The 15,151-nt window shown below is 43.4% G+C and overlaps 1 protein-coding gene across 1 annotated transcript in view; it reads right to left on the bottom strand.

Moving 5' to 3' along the window:
• Positions 1–15,151, bottom strand: part of UBR4 (ubiquitin protein ligase E3 component n-recognin 4) — a 3,959,899-nt gene that overhangs the window by 3,797,500 nt on the left and 147,248 nt on the right. The window contains 1 exon segment of the mRNA XM_044087073.1: positions 13,418–13,576. Coding sequence (XP_043943008.1) covers positions 13,418–13,576 — 159 coding nt within the window.

The raw sequence follows: 15,151 nt of genomic DNA, 5'->3' as shown, positions 1-15,151 counted from the left end.
AAAGACTGAAGAAAATGGCGTCGGTTGCAATATATGTACCCCTGGCGCACTGACTTCAGGGATGAGGCAACAGCACCCGACGTCGGACCAAGACTTCGGAAATCCGGCAGACTGCGGGACCGCCTGACGACAGGATAACCCAAGTGTGATGACTGTAGCAGGGTAACACGAACATACTGACTTTTGACCACCATGTTGCTTCCTTTGTATGGAATGTTTTCCACATGGCCCACCTTATAAATAAGGGCATCTCATCCAGGGACAAAAAGTTATTAATATCCCCGTATTCTTCCCTTATAAGGCACATTATTAAGTACAATGCCCTTTTCGGCATGTACCTCACAAGGCACATGCAGCAGCTGGAGAGACCACAGAGGTTCCTCACCGGAAGGATCCAAGGCCTCAAAAATCTATCCTACACTGAAAGACTAAAAGCCCTATCCCTCTACTCAGTTTCATACAGACTCCTCAGAGATGACCTCTGTCTGGCATACGAAGCAATCAGACCCCACCTTGATGAGACTGCTGCATATCCACAAGTCAAGGTCCACTCGAGTAACCCACACACGTGATCTCAACCGGTCTGCAACATCAAAAGGACTTGCTGAAAGGACACATTTGTGTCCCAAAGTCTACCCCATATGGGGAATAGACTCCCTCTCCACGTCAAGTAGAGTACTTCATTATCCCTTTTTAAGCTCAACCTGGATAACTGGATGGGCAACAGAAAATACACCCCTGGGATTCCATCTGTTTCCCTGCTGGACTGGGGCACTGGGTGCTGACTTGGCTAAACTCTTGGTTAGGCTTATAAGGGCCCCAGGGCCAATAGCCTAGTAACTCCCTATGCTCCAGGAGAACAAATACGTTTAAGTCTGCATCTTTTTGACAGGAATTTCCATAGAAGCAGACCTACCTTTATGAGAATACTCCCAAAGGATAGGCATTAGCACTCACTTTAGGCACAATGGTGTTCCATTCTCCCAAGACGGACATAAGTGGTTCTCCCTTGGCTGCCAAGGGCACTCCTGCAGAGAATACAGCAGCTGCAGCTATGGAAAAAAATGAATGATGAAGAACCAAAAATTGACACAGCAGAGTCACTTTTCTGTAGCTGAAGTACTTTAGCCTGCTGTGATTAGAAAGGTTGCTCAAATTTTTTTGTTTTCATGGCTGAAGGAAGAAACGATAGGCTGTTCTACCATTAAGCTGAAAATGATGCCCAACTGCTGGTCAAGTCCAGCAACAGCAGTGTGCAAAACTAGTAAAAAGTAAACTTCATCGGTAAAAAGCACTTCAAACTCTTACCCCAGCCCACCCAAAAGTAAAACACCACAACTGTTACAAAGGAAAAAGTAGTTTTCAACTTAACTTCCTTTCAGAATATCACAAAGTAGCACCTGTTTAAAAGTTGCTTATAGCTGACAGTCAGAAAAGCTTTAGCTTAAAATTGATATTTAATTTCTACAGAAACAGATCCACTTTTGCTAGGAAAATACAAAAGTGGCTGCTGAACATCTGGTTAATAGTTTCTAATGGTTTGTGTGTGGAAAGATGCCCTGAAGTTTTGGAAGCTGGACGACATGTATCCCACATTAGCCAAGGCTACTGCAGAAATGATCTTAATGAACATTTAGCAGATCAGTGAAGCTTCACTGTGTAATTGTGTTACTGCAACAATTAACTTTGCAGAAGACTTCATTCCAGTTAACTAGTTAGAAGTAAATAATCAGTGAACGTGTGTACAATAAAGACCATCTTCTTCCTCCCAGTCTTCTGCTTAAACATTCTGCTAGTGAATAGCAGTCAGCCTCTAGATCAGTAAAACAAACAAGCAAAGTTAACAGCATAGGCCTTCAGATTTTTCATACATCTCTTGCATAGTTTCTCCCTAAATTTGGGGATCTCAGTTTGTCTTTCCTTGATTAGTTTATCCGTTTCAACAAAAACCTGCTCTCTTCTCAACATTCTTTATTTTTTTACCTCAATTACTACTCATTTTATAACATACTTCTCCACCTTGGAAAAATCAATGGTGAATCCAACACCCTCAAACTCCATTTAGCTTGGTTCAAACAAAATTTATCATTCAAGGGAAAAAAAACAAAAAAACACACTCAATTGCCTCAAAACAGTGGTATAGAAGTAAAAACAAAAAGGACAGTTGTGTACCTACCACAAATGTAGATGTTTGAGTGTATTCACTGTTGCAGTCATTACACTTGGGTTATCCTGCTGGCAGGCTACCCATAATCGGCCTGAATTCCGAAGTCCAGGTCCGGCGTCGGTTGCTGTCGACTCTTCACTGACGTCAGTGCGCCAGGGGTATAAAAGATGCAGCCAACGCCATTTTCTTCAGTTTTTCTTGCCCCAGATGTCAGGTGCCCTCAAAGGGTAGGCTAAAAAAACATTGCTTGTAAAAGCATGCACTAAAATAAACAATATCTTCATCTACAAGCAAATACACCACATAGGCTGTACAGGATAGAGAAGTACAGATAAGTCCCAGCAAAGAAAGGGGGATGGTGGGTGGGTAACATTGACTGCAACAGTGAATACACTCTAATATCTACAATTATGGTAGGTACACAACTGTACTATGTTCATAGTGTTTCACTGTTGCAGTCATTACACTTGGGTTGAATCCCAAAGCTGAGGTTGGGCGGCTGGGTCTAAATAGATTTAGGAGTGGCTATAAGGCCCTGCAAAACTGCAGTGGCAAAGCCTGCTCTGGATTTAAAGTAAAGAGGCAAGTGGTAGTGCTTACTAAAGTGTGCACTGAAGTCCAAGTTGCAGCCTCCAAAATATCCTTGGTTGGTACTCCTCTGAGGAAGGCTGCTGAGGTGGCTGCTGCCCTGTTAGAATGTGGTCTAATGCGCTTAGGCACTGATTTGTCATGCTGTGAATAGCAGAAACGAATGCAGTGTTCTATCCATTTTGAAATAGTCTGCTTTGAGATGGCCTTTCCTTGTGATCCTGCAGCATTTGCCACTAAAAGTTGCTCCGTCTTTCTGAAAGCTTTAGTTTTGTCCAAGTAGAAGTGTAGCTGTCTGTGTATGTCCAAAGAATGCAGAAGTCTCTCCCCTTTATTCTGCAGGTTTGGGTAAAAAGTAGGCAAATGAATGGTTTGGTTAAGAGCCACACTTGACACTACCTTAGGCATAAATGTTGTGTTTGTCCTTGGAGAAACCCTGTCCGGATGGAAGATAAAAAAGTTCCACAGCCATTAATGCCTGTAACTCTGAGACTCTTCTTGCTGAAGTTATTGCTAGGAGCAGAGCTGTTTTCCATAAGAATTTTATCTCGGCTGTATTGGCTGGCTCAAAAGGAGGCAGGTGAGTTTTTCCAAGACAAAATTGAAATCCCATGCAAGTATTGGTGCTCTCCTCGGAGGTCTTATGTTTTTCGCCGCCCTGAAGAACTGCCTAAGCAATGGATGTGAAAAATAGGTGGGTCTGTATTGTAATGAGCTGAAATGGCAGAGGCATGGATCTTAATTGATGAGAAGGATAGGCCTTTGTTCAGCATCTCAGGTATTGTAAAATCTGAGGAATATTTGGAACAAGTGTGTCAATTCCTTGTGCCTGGTTCAAAGCACAATCTCTTCCATTTTTCTGCCCAAGATTTTCTGGTGCTGGGCCTCCTGGCCTCCAAAATAACATCCATAACCGCTTTAGAGAGAGGTGTATTCTGAATGGTTACAGTATCCACCATGCAGCTAGATTTAGAGTTCTGAGTTGGCTGTGCAGGATCCGATTTCCTCAAATGCCTCATTTACTGACCCAACGAAACAATGTCCAGGCTCGGTCTTGGGACAAGCTCCTTAGGATTGGGTACCAGTGTTGGCGTGGCAAATCCAGGACAATCAGTATCATTTGTGTCTTCTCGTCTGACCTTTAGGAGTACCTTGGGGAGGAGAGGCAGTGGAGGAAAGGCATATACTGTATGGTTGTTCCAGCTGAATGACAAAGCATCCACTTTCCATGCTTGCTTGTGATAAGTCCTTGTGCAGAATCTCTGAAGTTGGCAGTTGTGAGGGGAGGCAAAAAGATCTATGTCTGGGCATCCCCATTTCCTTGTTATCATGCTGAAGATTTGTGGATCTAGTTTCCACTCGTGAGGGTCTATGAGGTTTCTGCTTAGTCTGCCAGAGCATTTGTTTTTCCTGGCAGGAATTGTGCTTGCAGGTGTACTTGGTAGGTCAATGCTGTGTTCCACAAAATCATGGCTTGTCTGCAGAGGGGGTAGGAATGTGTGCCCCCCTGCTTATGTACCACATAACTGTGGTGTTGTCCGTTTTTATCAGCAACTGTCCTGGATGAAGTAGGTCCCTGAAGGCTGTCAGGACATTTTGTACAGCTAGCATCTCTTTTCGATTGATGTGTAGATGCCTTTGGCTTGGGGGCCATGTGCCCTGAATACATTTTCCTGCCATGTGGGCCCCCCAGGCATAATCTGATGCATCTGTTAGTGTTTGCCTGGCTGTGGGTAAAGTGAATGGCCATCTCTTGTTGTGGTGACAGGCCTGTGCCCACCATCAAAACTCCTGTTGCAGGCAAGGAATGAGTGAAATTAAGGATTCCAGGCTGTGGCAATGTTGAGTCCAAACACTTTTTAGGTACCATTGTAGTTTCCTCATATGCAGTCTTGCATATGCAATCAGCAGAATGCAAAAGACCATGTAGCCCAGAGCCTGCAGAATTTTTCTTGCAGATAACTGGGTCTTTGTTGCCATGCTTTCGAAGTAAGAAGTCAGTTGCCTTTGTTTGTCTGGCGTGAGATAAGCCATCTGGGCAGTTCTATTTAAGCTTGCCCCCAGGAATATTATCTCTTGAGAGGGTACTAGTTTTGATTTCTTTTTTTACTGTGTACCCTAGACAAATTAGTAATCTTTTTACAAACGCCAGATGCTTTAGTAGAATATCGTTGGTCTCTGCTTGAATAAGGTAGTCGTACAAGTAGGGATACATTTGAATTCCTCTTTGTCTGCAAAATGCAATTACTGGTGCCAGGCATTTTGTGAAGACCCTGGGTGCAGTAGATAAGCCAAAGGGCAGTGCAGAGAATTTGTAGTGCATTGAGCCAGCTATGAATCCGAGGTATCTTCTGCAAGACTGTCTGATTGGGACATGCAGGTATGCCTCTGAGGTCCAAAGTTACAAGCCAAGCCTTCTTGCCCAGCATGGGCAGAAGCTGCTGCAGAGTCAACATTTTGAATTTCGGAACGTCCAGAAAAGTAATTAGAATACACAGGTCCAGAATGTCTCCATGCTTTGTCCTTTCTTGGTACTAAGAATAGTAGAGTAAAATCCTTGTCCCTGCTCTTGTTGTGGCACTTGCTGAAAAGCCCTCATGTCCATGAGAGATGAAACTTGGATTTGTACCTCTGCCCATTGATTGTGTGGCAGGTCTGACATACCTTTTGCCTTTGGAAGGGTGTGAAAGTGGAACCTGTAGCCCTGAGAGATTATATTTAAGACCCATTTGTCCTGGGTGATCATGTGCCAATTTTGTGAAAAAAGTGCTAGCTTTTCCCCTAAGGGTGCTGCCAAAAGATAAATGCTTGGCAATGGCAGAGGGAAGTCATTGGGACTGTTTCCTATATGGCTGTGACTTGTCTTCTCCACTTTTGGAGGTAGAAGCACCCCATTGTTTGGGCCTGTATGAGACCTGGGGCTGTTGTCTGCCACTAGGGCATCTGTATCTGCCTCTTTGTGGCCTGTCTGACACGGGAAAGGACTAATTCTTAGAAGGCAAGTTCATGCTAAACCTGGGTGGCTGTACCTGTAAGAATTCCTTCACTGTCTGCATAAATTTAGCTTTATCCTCTATTTTCTTCAACACCTCTTCTGACTTAAAACCAAACAAAATATCATGCTCTTGCAGATCTGGCCATCTGTTTGGGATTGGCAATGTGTGGAAATTAAATCTGTATCCCTGGGATACTATATTTAGAACCCACTTGTCCTGGGTAATTAGATGCCAATTTTGTGATTGAAGTGCTAGTTTTCCCCCCAAAGGGGCTGCCAAAAGTTAAGTGATTGGAGATGTCAGAGGAAAGTCATAGAGACAGTTTATCGTAGGGAGGTGCCTTGTTACTTCCATATTTGGAAGTGGAAGCACCCCATTGTTTTGTAAGTTCCTTGTAACAAAAACCTGGAGCCTTCAGTGTGTCTGGGTTTGACCTGTGCAGCTCTGGTGGGTACTGGAAAGGACCAATTCTTATTAGGCCAGTGCCTACTGAACCCGGGTGGCTGTACTTGCAGAAAATCTTTTACAGTTTGCATAGATTTAGCTTGGTCTTCCATCTTTTTCAAAACTTCTTCTGCCTTATTACCAAATACACTGTCCTGTTGTAAAGGAGCATCCAACAATTTTGCTTTAACATGATCAGGCAGATGCTGCTCCTTGAGCCAAGCATACCTTCTTATCACAGATCCAGTTACAGTGGCCCTGCAACAGGCCTCTAAATTATCAAAACCACTTTGCAAAGTATGCTTTCCAACTTGTTCAGTTGAATGCAATAAATCCTGTAACTCTTATTTTCCACACAATCGGAAATAAACATAATTTTCTGTTTAAGTAAGCCCATGACATGATGTTGATATTTAAGCATACGAAATTGACAGTTTAAAGCCCTGACTGACGTGTAAACCTTCTTACCCCATCTATCCAGCGCCTTGGAGTCTATCAGAAGGGGTACGATTTTCAGCAGTAGAAGCCTTAACACCCTTGGGACCCTGAGAAATTTTCAGGATCAGCAGTAGGGTTTTTAAAAAGGAATTTGTGGGGGTCAGGAACCCTGTAATACCTGTCAGGCTTACTAGGAGCCGGAGGCAGGGAATCAGGAGCCATGCTGGATTCTGAAAAACAATCAAAAATGTCTAGGACAGGAGGTATAACCAAAGGCCTATGCTGAGAAAGAAGAAAATCCCCAAGCCTCTTTTTAGATTCTGAAAAATCCTGACTACCAGTGAAAAAGTTCCCTTAAGGTATGCAAAGTTTCTCCAAAAGAGAAATCCTCATGAGGAGAAGCAGAAGGGATGGATTCTTCTGCATCAGATTCCTCATAAGGTGGAATAGAAAATTCCTGATGAGAAGAGGAACTGGAAGAAATGGAAACCTGATCTGAATATTCATAATCAGTGCCTTACCTAGGACTAATAGCAGGAGGGGGTTGGGAACCCCTGATCAAGGTAATTAAATCCTCAGCCATTTTGATAATTTGTTTTTTAGGCATAGGGGCCTGTGCATGTGGCCCAAGCGTCAGTTTTGTAGACATAGAGGTTGGTTTTGGCCTAGATTCTGAAGCTGGCGTTTGTTTAATATACAAATCTTTAGGCCTGAAAACACCCTCAGAAGCCGGTGCCTGCTCAGTGGCTCCGGACCCATCTAAGGTAGAGATATCCACGGGTTTAATACTTAGTGTCTCACGGCATACCGGACTCCGAGTGGGTCTCAGTAGAGGCCTGCGAATCAAAAGAAGCAGGTATCAGGGGCTGCGAAAGCGCCTCACTGAGTACCGGCGAACCAGCGACTGGCTTAGAAGCTTCGTCGGTTTTGGACCTCGGACTTTTTCTTTGCTTTTTTTCTGTATTCCGGTAGTCGGATTGCTAACAGACGACATTTCTGGATAATTAAATCTTGAGCCAAAATATTTAGATGCAAAAATATACCAATGCTTAATAGTGTGTTGGTTAAATTTAGCACAAAACCGACAGCAAGGCACATTGTGGTCAGGGCCTAGGCAAGGAATACAGTACAAATGAAAGTCCTTATGAGGTATTTGCTTCCCACAAGTAAATACAATAACTAACTTTTACTGACATCGGTAAGGGGCAAGAAAAAGTTTCCCCAACAGGGTACTTGGCTTTAGGTTGAAGACTTCGGTTCTGAAACTCGAAAACGAAAATTTCAGGAGTCGGCTGACCAGCACTTGCAAACTGCTTCTGCTTCGGGCACCACGCAGCAAGAAAGATTGAAGAAAATGGCATCTGTTGCATGTTTTATACCCCCGACGACCTGACGTCATGGAAGAAGGGACAGCAGCCGACCCAGGACCCAAGACTTTGCTGGCAGATTGCACTTAGTCTGTCTGATTAATAGATTACCCAAATGTAATTACTGCAACAGTGAAAAACAAAGAACATCACCCAGAATCCTAGATGCCTCAGGTGAGCCGTAACTACTGCCATGAATTTGGTGAACACCCTGGGGGCTGTGGTGAGACCAAAGGGCAGAGCTCTGAACTGGCAATGACTGGCTCCCAGCCGGAAATGTAGATACCTCCTGGATCGCCTGTCCAATTTTGTAGTAGCACACATCCTGGAGATAAAGCACATCCAATTGTGCTGGGCCAAAAAGGGAAGAATGGACTGCAGTGTTACCATCTGGAACTTTGTTTTCTTGACCAATTTGTTCAGTCTGCTGAGATCCAAAATGAGCCTCCATTCCCCAGTCTGTTTTGGAACTAAAAAAAGAACACCGAGTAAGTGCCAGATTTGTTTAGTCTGCGGGAACTTCCTGGATGGCTCTTTTTTCAAGCAACCTTTGAACTTCTAGGTTTGCCTGATCCCCAAGACTGGGTGGAACCATCTGGGATTGACTGCTTTCTTGTAAGGGGTGGTTGGGAGAAGGTAATTTTGTAACCCCTACATATTATCAATGGTACCCATGTATCTTCCATGATAGTCTGCCAGGCTTTTGGCTACAAGGATAATCTGCCCCGAAATGCCTCCAGAGACGGACAGTCGGGCCTCCCTTCAGGAGCGCTGGAAGGGCCTACCACAGAAGGTACATGTCACCCTGATTCTGCAGACGCCCCCTGCCTTGAGACCGGCGTCTTCTGTTATTTCCCCCTCTGCCCCAGGTGAAAAATCACCACGTGCGTCAAGCGAAGCTCCCTGGGATTTCCGGTACCACATCTTCCTGCTCTTCTGACCTTCAGGTTAAGGTCTAGAAGGAGCGGAAAAATGTACTCCCATGGTAGAGAGTTTTGTCATCCAGTTCACACCTGGTAAAAGTCTTTTACCCGAGGTCCAAACAGCGATGAGCTGTCAAAAAGGGTATTGGTAAATGAGGACTTGAAGGGCTAAGCAAATTAACAAGGGCGCATCCAAGAGAGTCTCCGCAAGGCAATTTCTGTGCCTGCTGCCCTACACACTCCATCTGCTGCATAAGAGATCAGCCGCATGGAGGCGTTAACTACAGAAGTCAAGGTCGCACACTGTCAAGCCACCTTGCCCACAGCTCCCTCAGCTGTAGAATCCTGTAGGTTAATCTCCCAACTCCATTAGGAGATCCCTCTGAAGGTATATAAAGTGGGACAAATAATTCAGCGAACTGAGAGCAAAGACTGCTTTAGAAAAACATACACTTCCAATACCCGTCCATCATATGGGACTCTTTGGCAGATGACAGAAGTTTACGCTAGTTCTTTCTTGGTGGCTGCTGCCACCACCATAGCATCAACAGGCACGTCCTTAGATAGAAAAAGCTTATCTGGTGGAGTTATAAATTTATTGGGCCTCCGCGAAACCGGTCCCATAGTTTCTGGAGAGCTCCATGCCTTCAGACTAAGGCCAACAGTGGGTCGAAAGGCGGAGACACTCAAGTGGTGGAGGATCGGGAACTAAACGCATCCAGGTACACAGACTCGTCCTCAGAAGGGGCAAGGGATTTCCAGTCAGCCCTCTGGTCTCAGATTTCCAGGATGTCTATAAATGAGACATCCTCAGAGGGGGACCGTGGGGACCCTTCAGAGTTCTCCAAGGCCATGTCTGATGTCAGGGACTCAGCAGAGTCCAAATGCTTCCTCTTACACTTCTCTTCTGAGGGACCTCCTCTGTGGGCTGCTCTGGGGAGGTTTCAGAAGAGGTGAGGTCACCCAATGGGGCGGCCTGCAAGCATGGGTTTGCTACACTTGGGGGGGGGGGGGGGGTTCGGAGGCAGACACTGGGACTGAAGGAGCCAGTGGAACAGAGGGTGGACCGGTTTCAGAGGACAGCACACAACACCTCGAAGGCACCGTGGTCCCAGACCAAGAGAGTCTCCAGCTCCAAAAAGCCTGGCGATCTCCTCAAAACCTAGGGTGATGGCTCAGAGGCCTATGTAAGAGCAGATGCAGAGCTCACCTGTGCAGAAGCCCCAATAGGGAGAGTAGGGTCAGACAAGGGTCTGATGTCACCTCCTCCCCTCTCGGAACTGAGAGAGCATAGACCTCCAGATCCCTCGATAGACTGGGATAACAAGGAGACGGGAGCAGAAGTCGAAACAGAGAGACCAGGGGTAAACAAAACCGATGGTTCCACCAAAACAACTTCCATGCACTCCGGATCCAAACTCAATCGATAACTATGTGGGCTGGGCTGTCGGCACTATTTCCTTATGGGCTGGGCTCGATAATAATTTAATGAATGCCAGTGTCTTGAGAAGCCTCTTCACCACCCTCTCCACATCATCATTCGAAAGACTCCTGGATGACAGAGGAATGGGTGCAAGACCGATGACTGCTTGCTACAGATTCCAAGAGTGGAGATTGTGGAACAGACCACACCGGCTCCAGAGAGGGTATCCTGATTCTCTTGCGAGTCCTGACTGGTTCAGAGACTACTGATGGAGCTGCCGGAGAAAAAGACTCGTCGGAAACAACACTCGGATCCAACAATCCTTTAAGATTTGTCCTTGGCTTTGGATAACTCAAATATCGGAGCCCACCATGATGATGGCTTAGTGGACTTGTCCTGTTTTTTTGTTGGCTGAGTCCCCTCCGTAGAAGCATCGAAGGGGCCTTTTAATAAGCCTTGCAAAATCAGCTTATTCTTTCTCTCCTGCAGGACCAAAGAACTGAAGGCATGGCATAGAGAGCACGAGTCCTGCAGGTGAACAGCCCCTAAGCAATATACACAGCTCGTATGCCAGTCTGTAAGGGACATCTTTTGGCAGCACTAGTCACACTTCTTAAAACCCAAAGGTTTTGATTCTTTAGTGGAATCCTTAGACATAGTACGAGACCAATACTATCAGCTGACAAGACACTGACAATACACAAGTTAACTGACAAAAACTAGCTTAACCACAGCCAAAGACTTTCTTCCTTCTGAAAAAAGTAAGGAGGAAGGAGGAGAGCCTCTAAGCTAAAACAGCCAACTCCCCCAACCGAGGAGAGCCTCTAACTTAAAAGGCTGCTCCTAGAAAAGAAGAGAAGGGAAAAGCCCTCTAACTAAACACGGGCCTGAAAGGAAGGAGAACCCTCTAAGTTAAATGGGTTCACAGGGACAAGGTAGGCCTAAAGGAAAATGACAGCCACAAAAATAAACAGCAAGGGAAGGTTAGAAAGAACACTAACCTTAGAAGAACACTTATCACTAAATATCTAACAAAATATTTGACTAAATATTTAACAAAATGTCGGAATATAGTCAAAAAGAAAAACACTTGGCCTGAGCCAGTATTCAGCAATCTCGACGCTACAAGCGGCAAAGGAGATCTTGGTAACTACTGCTAGGCATGTTGGGATAGGGGCTAGCCTCAAGCTAGTAAAAGCTCTCAAGCTATAGCAAACAGAGTTGGAGCACAGGATTGGTTCAGAACCCAACCAGCAAGAACAAAGGTGAGATAGGGACAACATAACACACTATTTGCCACTTGAATTCTTTAAAATCCAGCTCACCCTCCCAGTCAAGTTGAAATCACTGGATACAAAATTAGTGTGAAAAAATGCTTATAATGTTTACGTACTGAAGCATGTTTTGCTAAAGCATTGTCCAGGTTTATCCATTTTTGTGGCGTGTAAATGTTCATACACCCTGTTTAATTGCCTACTAGTTTTTTCTTACATAAAATGCGAGACAGGATGAACACTTAGCTAAATACACAACAAAAAGAGATTCACAAGTAAACTTCCCCAGTACCTGCCATACCTTGTTACTTGTACTCACTTCAAAAAAGGACCCTCTCCTATGTACCTGCAAAAATTGCAACAACATTTGAAAGTACCCCTCATCCTCCCCTCACTATTACTGTGCTCTCTCTCCAACAGCTCTTTAAAATTCCTTCCCCTCTTAGTAAACAATGAGGAAGGTCCCTCCAGTAACCTCTAGTCGCTGTTCGATTATTGTGTATAGGGTTTTTTTTTTTTTTTTTTTTTTTAACACAAAAGGTTGTGTGTTTTACATGTGCATGTTACTTTAATTTTTATTTTTTCACAATGAATATTATGAAAATTGAATAATTTTTATTGGATAATTGTATGGGTATTTCATTATACATTGGCATTTTCCTTTTGTAATGGGTGTTCTGATGAAGACCTTTGTTTTTTGGTTGAAAGTGCTAAACTGTATGATTTTGTGTAGATGAAGTACTTCAACCTTCATGTGGTGCTCCCTTCGTTCAGTGGATCTGCTGTTTTGTTTTTTAATTTGTCAGCTATAGGGCTCAGTAATAATTTTTCCCCCAGGTAATTACTTTCTCACTCCATTTCCTTTAAGGGTAAAATATCTAATGCTGACACCCCTTCAGAGAGGCATTAAACAGCTGAGGCATAATTTTACTCTTCAAAACACCTCTTAGAGTGGACAGTAAATGCATCTCAAGCAGCGGTCATGTAACAGAATATTAACAAGTTAAAATCTGCTTATAATTTCCACTGTACGGATCCTTAGCTGAATTTCCCCATTCTGGGCCCTTTGCAAAGTTGAACAAATGTAACCATCAATACCTGCCCTTTACTGCCCTAATAAGCACTGGTAAACTTGTCGACTGTTTGCCTCATCTGATAAAAATACACTCCTGAATTCTGGCACTGCAGCAATATTAGCAATGCTGTTCTCCACTTATCTGATCCACTGCAGCTCCTGGGTTTCCATAACATGGCAACAAAGTCCAACTACTCAAGCAATTAACACAATTTTCTATCTATGGAAACTACCTGTTCTAATTAATAGATGGGTATAAGGTACGCAACAAAACATGTAGGAAGGCACTTCGGCTAAAAGTACGCTTCAAGTGAATGTCTCTCCCACTCAACACTTATTTCCAAGTCTTCTATCAACATCTTGACTCCCTTAGCTGTGACATATTTTTTTTTCATTTGTTTACTGAAGTAGCGCACAGATATACATGTACCTTTTTCAGACTCAGCCCAGGACTGCTGTCTGGTTAAGTGACTTGCTCAGAGTTTCACAGTTAAGCAATGGAGGCTGAAGGAATCAAAACAGCAACCACAGGAAACAACTCATTAATAGCCACCTAAAACTTTGTGCCAACAGCCAGACTTTGCAGTCACTAAAGAGAATTTAGTACTCCTTAGTTCCTCCCTCACGTACAAAAAAATACTTGCTCATACAAAGGTAGGGTGGCAAAGTCTCATTCCAAACAGAAGATTAACTGCCACAATGTCAGGAGATTTGACTGTTGCAGCTTTCCAACAGTGTATTTTTAAAGAAACTTACACATTTCTGCACAATGGTGGCAGCATCGTTTTCATAATCTTCTTCCTTGGAGCTTGTGGAAGCAGTCCGGACTTGCAGGTTACTGCCTACATGCAAGATGGCCATGCAGGTTGCTACACTCACACCTGCAGAAAAAAAAAAAAAGAGCTGTAGTGTGCTGTATGCAAAATAAGTTTACCAAAGCATAGTTTTAAGAGCTCTGACAATTTTCCAGCCATGAGTAGAGAGATTTGCAGGCTGGAGAATGAAATACTTGAAATTTATTCCAAAACACAAAGTTAGGCAAGCGCTTTCGAGGCAATCCTCATCAGACCTTAATACACAAAAAAATTAGCACACAAGGTTTCAATAAAACCAACAACCAATAAAAATTCTTTAAAAATCAGTGAAGCAACCCTCTTTTTCAAGAGAGGTTTTAAGGACATAGCACTGTTAAGGCTAGGTGATAAGTATGCCTTAAAGTCCATTATCCACCTTAATTCAGCATATTCAGTTTCATTGTTAATGTCACCTTCTCTAAAATTCACACTGATTTTCTGCAAAACCAAAAATTTTAAATTGTGCTGGTCTCCGCAATCTAAAACATGCTTGGCTAGTGCATTAGCAAGCTTTCTGTTCCTAATATCATTAAGATGTTCCATTATCCTTTCCTTTAAAGTTCTATTGGTTTTACCAATGCAGAATGCACTACAGAGATTTACTTAGCAAAATACACAATGTTTTTAGTAGAGCAATCTGCATAAAATAAAAACTCTACAGGCTTCTGATGCACAGGGTGTAAAATCATGCAAGTAGACCAAATACTACTACAAATTCTGCAATTTCTACAAGAGAAAGTCCCTCTACACAGAGACAAACCTGTCACATTATTTTTTTCTGTTTGTAACAGTTTCTTTTTCAAATTCTTGCCATTTTTGAAACTAAAACTGGGTACAGAACCAACCACAGGACTGATTTCAGGGTCAGTAAGGAAAATGGACTAGTTCTTTTTAATGTCATATGCCTTGCTGACATCATTAGAAAAAGTAGTCTATTCACAGATGCTGAGGAGATCTGCCTTTCTGGGAGTGCATTCACTAGATGCTCATCTGAATAGTAGGGTTGGGTTTTGTAACTTTCATATGAATCTACTTCCACTATCGCTCTGTCAATATCAGACTTCTTATAACCTCTCTCAAACTCTGTATTGAGGTGACTCATGACTTCCAATAATTCTTCCCTGTCTGTATGTAATCTCTTGCAGCGTAAGACTTGGTTCTTAACTATATTCTTGGTAATGTGTTTAGGATGCATACTGGAGCAGTGAAGATTGTTCTTCCTACATTCCTTCCTATGTATTCTGGTCGAGATATTACCAAACATATTTTTACTCACAGTTACATCCAGAAAGCGGATTTCACCTTTGAAGTGACTAAGGGAGAAGGATAGGTATCCAGTTGTGTTACCAAGAAATGGAGGTCTTGCGCTACCCATTTGGAAATGGTTTGTTTGGAGATGGCTTTGCCTTCTGCCTCAGTAAAGCAAACCATCAATTAATCCGACTTTCTGAAGGATTTAGTCCTGTCAGGTTTGAATATGAGCTGTATGTGCACATCTGGAGTGTGCAGGATCCCCCCCCCCCCGTTCTGGGGATTATGAAAAAAGGTAGAAAGTAGACTATAATATGTTCCAATGCCTCTCTTGCAAATCTACTAACTACC

This window comes from Protopterus annectens, chromosome 1.part1, assembly GCF_019279795.1.
Source record: "Protopterus annectens isolate FY-2018-M chromosome 1.part1, PAN1.0, whole genome shotgun sequence".
In the NCBI taxonomy this organism is placed as follows: Eukaryota; Metazoa; Chordata; order Ceratodontiformes; family Protopteridae; genus Protopterus; species Protopterus annectens.
The sequence above is the reverse complement of the archived record's forward strand: the minus strand, read 5'-3'. Positions and strand labels throughout refer to the sequence as shown.